This window comes from Crocuta crocuta, unplaced genomic scaffold (genome assembly GCF_008692635.1).
Source record: "Crocuta crocuta isolate KB4526 unplaced genomic scaffold, BGI_CrCroc_1.0 scaffold275, whole genome shotgun sequence".
Lineage (NCBI taxonomy): Eukaryota > Metazoa > Chordata > Mammalia > Carnivora > Hyaenidae > Crocuta > Crocuta crocuta.
In genome coordinates, this window is record NW_027530497.1 from 1,729,197 (window position 1) to 1,736,126 (window position 6,930).

Consider the following 6,930-nt stretch of genomic DNA (forward strand, 5'->3'; position numbering starts at 1 on the left):
TGGGGAATGTGAAGAGTGTTATCAGTCAGGATCCTCCAGAGAAGCACAGCCAATGAGATATCCGTGGAGACAGAGAGTCTGAGAATTGAGAGTGTGTGGGGTGGCGAGTCCAGATCCTGTAGAGCAGGCTGGCAGGCTGGAAATTGAGGTTGGTGTTGATACTGCAGCCGTAAGTGGGAAATCTGTAGGCCAGAAACAGGCCGAGTTTCTATTGTTGCATCTTAAGGAAGAATGGCTTCTCCTTTGGGAAACCTCAGTCTTGCTACTTAAAGCCTTCAACTGAGGAATGAGGCCCCCTCCTCCTTATGGATAGTAACCTGTGTTATGCAAGATCTATTAATTTAAATGTTAATCACGTCAAAAACTACCTTCAGGACAACATCCAATTTGGCATTTGACCACACCACAGGGCACCATAGCCTAGCTAAGGTGACACATAAAATTAAACATCCCTAGGGGCAAACTGGGGGGCTGAGTGATGGGAGAATTGGCTCTTTGTGAGGGTGAGGTATGGATCCCCGACTAGGGATACTCGATACAGAGTATAGCTGAGTCTTAGGAAATTTTTAGGCCCAGAAGCAGTGAAGAAGCCACATGGACACCCGTAGAAGAGCCAATGTGCCACCTTACCGAGTAAGCGTCTCTCATCCCCGCACTCAGAAAATACTGGAAGAGTTCAGTAGCTGGACGTGCAGTAGACCCGTAGCCACAAAATCCTATGCCCTCCTGATGGTGATGCACGCTCAGTTTCGTAAGTGAATTGCATGCCCCCCAATCCCACCCTTCCCTCTGCTAGAGAATGAACACCAGGACTAGGAACAGGCAATACTGAGCTGACTTCTCAAACCATTGGATGGAACAAAATTTTCTTTTCTCTTATTTTATATGTATTTATTTTTGAGAGGGATAGAGACAGAGAATGGGAACCTGGTTGGGGCAGGGAGAGGAGGACAGAGGACCCAAAGCGGGCTCTGTGCTGACAGCAGTGAGCCCAGTGTGGGGCTGGAGACAGATCTGGGGCTTGAACTCATGAACTGCGAGGTCATGATCTGAGCCGAAGTCAGATGCTCAAATGACTGAGCCACCCTGGCACCCTGGAGATAAGTTTTCTTGGAAGAACCTAGAGTTAATTAACTGGCTAATTTCACACCAAATGGAAATATTGAACTGAAAAAATAGAATAACTACAAATCAGACTTCAGACTTTCCTTAGCTCATATTAGAGTCCCACCTTTCTCTCGTCACTAAGTTCTGAGCCTGTCTCCCTTCTCTCTGGCCATCCGCATAGCCACAAAATCGAGCTCAAGGGCTTGCAGAATTCTTACAGAGCTGCAGGATAAAAATGATTGTGGCATCCCAATAATTTTGGTCAGAGACTTTATTAAATTTTGGGTCCAAAGTTGTCCATTTTTTTCCTGTGCTTTCCTTTCCTACCCCCTCCCTCCCTCTGACCCTCCCTTCCTTTCTTCTTACCTTCCTACCTTCCTACCTTCCTCCCTTCCTACCTTCCTACCTTCCTTCTTTCCTTTTTCCTTCCTTTCTTCCTTCCTTCCTTCCTTCCTTCCTTCCTTCCTTCCTTCCTTCCTACCTTTGTTTGTTTCTTAATCCCCAGCATGTATTATAATTTCACCAGGATTATTGATATGAAGAGCCTAGCTCATCATTTCTGGAAACTCAACCCATTTAACAGTCTTGAATTTCAAATAGAAGCTCACCTTTAGATCTACTAGCAGTTTGACATTTTAACTCCTAAATTGTTCTTAGAGTTTCTAAGTTGACTTCTGTGTTTCTAGTCCTACAGCTATATCTTTGTGATATTTTTGGCTCTCTAAATTTACATTAGATACTTTCACAATGCACTGCTCATGTCGTTTGCTTCTTTACTTACCAGTTGCTTTGCATAGAACCCCGCTCACCCTCTCTCCCCCCCAAGCCCAGAGCAGCTGCTCAGGTTTGATAAAAGGGGCCTTTTCGACATAAGCTAAGCTGCTTCGGGCAGGCAGGGACAGCAAGATGGTGTCACAGAGGCAGGTCCTCATATCCTTGTTGCTGTGGGTCTCAGGTGAGAAATTTCAAATTTGCCACATGCCTTTTGGAGTAGTGTCAGTTTAGAGTTATAAAAATGTTTATGAGATATAATGAGAAACACTGGATATTTGTAAAATAGCCCCAATTATGCGCTGACATGTATGCCACTTTTCAAATGTCATATTTCAGGGTGTCTGTGCTAACGTGCATATGTATCATCATGACCTCCTCGTGATTGCAGGTGCCTGCGGGGCGATCACGATGACGCAGTCTCCAGCCTCCCTGGCTGGGTCTCTGGGCCAGCGGGTCACCATGAACTGCAGGGCCAGTCAGAGTGTTAGCAGCTACGTCAGCTGGTACCAACAGAAACCAGGACAGCGTCCTAAGCTGCTCATCTACAAGGCATCCAACCGAGCAACTGGAGTCCCCGACCGATTCAGCGGCAGTGGGTCTGGGACAGATTTCACCTTCACCATCAGCAACCTCCAGGCTGAAGATGTGGCCACCTATTACTGTCAGCACGGTTATAGCAATCCTCCCACAGTGCTTCAGCCTCGTACACAAACCTCCTCCCCAGGGCCCTGGGTCAGGGAGGCTTCGCTGCACCTGCTGCTGCCTCCCTGGTCAGCCCTGAACACGCACGTTCCTGGGTCTGCCTGAGAAGTCACCTCTCCCGAGTTATGCTTTAGAGGCTTCTTTAAGACCCCGGGTAAATTAAGGGGAATGGCTTTTTCTGGATCGCTTTTTGTGGGAAATTAGTGAATACAAGTGCCATAAAGATGTCTTAGAGTGTCTGTCAGGAGTTTTTGTGTCACAGGACCTGGTGTGTTTTGCACAGACAGATGGCATAGTTGCTCCAGTAAGGTTGGTTGCTACCTTTTTGTGAAGGGTCTGGTGAATTTCACACCCTGATGGATGAATTCTCTCTTCCCTGTTCCTCCTTGACTCTGGAACATTTCTCTTGTAATTCCTTATTCTCTTGGTCTCCTTTCTTCACCCACCAGTCACCTTCCAACTCCGGCCCTTCCCAATATAAAACCTTTGACCTCTCTGATTCAAAACCTCCTACGTGGAAGGTAACATTGCTTTCTCACTCTTTCCTTTGTGGTCCTTATTTCTCAGCTTTTCTGGCCAATGTACCTGATAATCATTTCTGCTCTATCTCTTTTCCTACCTCCCCTTCTCTCTCCTCTCCATTTCTTCCAGGTGTACTTTCCTACAAAAGCACTTCTCTCATTCTTTAAACATGTCATTCTAGAAATACGTGTTATGTATATATAAATATGAGTGCAAGTGTTCCTTACCCGTCTTCTCAACATTTGTCACCTCTTTCTTTTAAAGGCATTCCTTGGGCATTCAGGTCTAATCTTGTAACTGAAGGGACTCACGCTCTAAGTGTTCAATAACTTGGGTTCTTGGAAAACATTTAGTTAACAAGTCCATTTCACTGTAAAAAAAAAAAAAACAGGAAAAACCCCAAGAATTTTAATATAATTTCTTCACCTCCTTCTCAGATACATGGGTTAATGCTGTTTAACTTCAGGAAAGACCACAACAATCCTGGACAGTGTTCTTTGAACACTCTTACTTACAAAACAGCTTCTCATAATGATTAGAAATATTGTGAAAGTACCCATATTAAACTACCAGTGTAATTTATTTCAGATATATGATGGGGGTTTTTTAAAGTTTTTTTTTAATGTTTATTTTTGAGTTAGAGTCAAAGTGTGAATGAGGGAGGGGCAGAGAGAGAGGAAGACACAGAATCTGAAGCAGGCTCCAGGTTCTAAGCTGTCAACACAGAGCCCCACCGGGACTTGAACACAAGAATTGTGAGATCATGACCTGAGCTGAAGTCAGATGTTTAACCAACTCAGCCCCCCATGTGCCACCCATATATGTTTTCTGAGTGTTTGTTATGCAACAAGAGCAAAGATATCTGTTTTCACCCCAGCTGGGAGGGACAGACAATAAATACCTGTGTCAGTGAATACTTACTATGTTGTTTTGGAAGTGCCATAAAGGAATATGAAAGGATTCAAAGCTTGGTAGGGTAAGAGCGAGTGGAAACTTAAAATCCAATGACATATTAGTTAGCTATTGTTATTTAATAAATCACCCCCAAAATGTAGTGACTTAGAATGGTAGCATTTTTATTGCTCTCATGTTTATTGGTTGGCTGAGCAGTTGTGTTAATATGAACCAGGGCTGATTGACCTTCATTGGCCTTGGCTGGCTTGTCGTGCGTTTAAAGTTAGCTGACAGGGCAACTAGGTGCTTTTGTTACATAAAGGATCACACTTCTTTCCTCTCTTTCACATTTCTGTGACTATCTGCTGGTGCCGTCTGGGCTCTGGGCCTCATGGCTCTCATGTGTGGCAGACTAATCCCAACCTTCAGTGACAGGTGGCAGGCCCTCAAGTGACTAAGTAAAAGCACACGAGGCATCTTGAAGCCTAAACTTAGTACTGACACAGTTCCCCATCGGATGAGTTTTAATAATCGATGCAGTTGATCCTGTTGAAGAAGAGGGTAAATCGATCCCAGCTCTTGATATAAGAAGTTGCAAGGTTATATTGCAAAAGGCATGGGTAGAGGGAAGGATAAAGAATGGGGAATCTGTACTTGCAATCAATCTACTCTTGAGGGTCATAGAAGGCTGCACTGAGGAGGTGTGATTAATCATTATTTCAATGTGGTGAGGAAAGGAACCATAGAAGTACTTTTAGGCAGTAGAGTTGTAATTGGTTCTAAGTGAGGATACAGCACATTTCTCTGTGGGAAGGTGATCAGCACGTTGGCGAAGTAGAAGGAAGCCAATGTTGCCAAAGTGGAGTGTACAAGGGGCAGAGTAGTGGAAATGAGATCCAAGAAATCACAGGGCGGCCACCGTATATAAGATTTTGTAGGCTTCTCTAATGATTTGGCTTTGGCTTTGAGTGATGTGGTAAGTGGGAGAGGTTTAAATAGAGCAGGGCATACTTTGATATGTTGTTTAGCAGGATCTTTCTGGGAGGCCAGACTGGAAAGGTAACAATTGGGAGATCACTGCTATCATCCAGGCTAGAGACGATGTCATCTCTGTTCTGTGTCAGTGGCAGTGGAGGAAGAGAGAGAGGTGTTTTTGAAGACAGAGATAACAATATGCCTATGGTTCTGACAAGGAGCGTGAGAGAAAGAGAGGTCTCAGGGTGACTCCAGAGTTTTTCTCTGAGTTCTGGAAGGGTGGAGTTGCAATTTGTTCCAATAGAGAAGACTGTGGAAGAGTAGATTTGGGGATGAAGATGAGGAATTTGATGTTGGATATTTAAGTTTGAGATGTGTATCAGATCTCCACATGCAGCTGTCAAGTAGCCATTGGATATACGAGTCTAGGGTTCAGGGAGAGAATTGGACTGGAGCTTGGAATATGATAAGCAGTGGCACATGCGTTGCCTAGACCAGAGGCCTGGGGCTGAGCTCTGAGGCAGGAGAGATGAGGAGGAATCAGCAAAGGAGTCTGTGAAGGAGCAGAGGGATGGAAGACCAGCAAGATGGTGTTTTGCCATGGAATCCAGAGTAAAAGATAGATCAAGGAGGAAAATATTGTCAGTGTGTTAAAATGCTGCTGATGGGTCTAGTGAGATGAGGACTGGCTTGTGGCCATTAGACTTGTCAATGTGGAGGTCACTGATGACCTTTAGAAGAGAAGTTTCAATAAGATTGTAGAGGTAGTCCCTAGAAAATTAAAAGCTCAAGAAAGAATGAGTGTAGAAGATCTGGGGATGGACTGTAGACAGCTCAGTCTGTGAGCTTTATGGTGAAGGAGAAGAGTGAAAAAATCATAACTGGAGGGAGATGTGATGTCAGAGAGTTTTTTTTTTAAATTGTTTGCATACTAAATGACATATCAGATAAAGGGTTAATATCCAAAATCTATAAGGAACTCANTAAAAAAATAAAAAAGTAAATAAAAATAAAAAAATTGTTTGCATACTGATGGGAACGATGCTAGAGAGAGAACATTGATAATTCAGGAAAGCGGGAGAAATGCAAAGGAATTCAGTTGAGGAGGCAGGAGATGTGTGTTCAGAGGGAGTGATCTCAGATGGTAGGGCTGTCCACCTCCCCACATTGCCAGGAAGAAGAGAAGAGTGTGTCAATACCCATTCCAGCAGGTCAGAAGACAGTTGGACAGCCAGTGGATGTTCTCCTCTGATCCCCTGTGTTGACCTAGGAAATAGGAAATGGGGTACTTGGCTTTAAGTTAGTATGGGGTAGGAGTTGTTCGGAATTGAAGAAAGAAGGAAAGAATAACAGTGGAGACTGAATAGACCATGGAAATGGGATATGATTGTGAGGCAAGTTTAAGGGCCCTCAGAAAGTTATTGGTCATGAATCTGAAGTTGAGAGAAGTCAGAATTGCTGTGCGTTTTTCACCAGCAGGCATGTGGAAGGTGGGATTTTCTTGCATGAAATGAAATAATGGAAGGTGAGGAAGTTCTTGTTTGTAAAGGAGTCCTTATAAAGAAGGATCAAGGAATTTAAGCTGAGTAAGGAGGGAAATGAGAATATGAGGGGTTTAGGCATAGAGAAACTGTAGATAGGTCAATAGATATGTTAAATGATAATTTTCAGAGAACAGTAAAATTTATGACTCTCATGGAGATATCATATTAATGAACACATGTTAAATTATTTCACTCACATCATGAGTGGAACTAGGAAGATGTTGTAACTGGTTCAAAGGAAAACTCAAAAAACACATATGGGGTGAAGGAATGCATTGCAGATGGAGGCAAAGTGATTTTCCAAGGGGAGGAAAGAAGTCAACTAAATGACTACTAGACAGGACAGAATCATGCATCTATCAGTTACCAATTATTTAGAAAGAGTTGCAGGATAGCTCAAAGACAATGAACA

At 43.6% G+C, this 6,930-nt stretch overlaps 1 gene segment (V, D, J or C); it reads left to right on the top strand.

Annotated features, from left to right (window-relative positions):
* Window positions 1-1,975: 1,975 nt before the first annotated feature.
* On the top strand, window positions 1,976-2,748 carry LOC144233662 (immunoglobulin kappa variable 4-1-like). The segment is given in 2 exon segments: window positions 1,976-2,062; window positions 2,270-2,748. Coding segments are annotated over 2 exon segments (468 nt in total).
* Window positions 2,749-6,930: the final 4,182 nt, after the last annotated feature.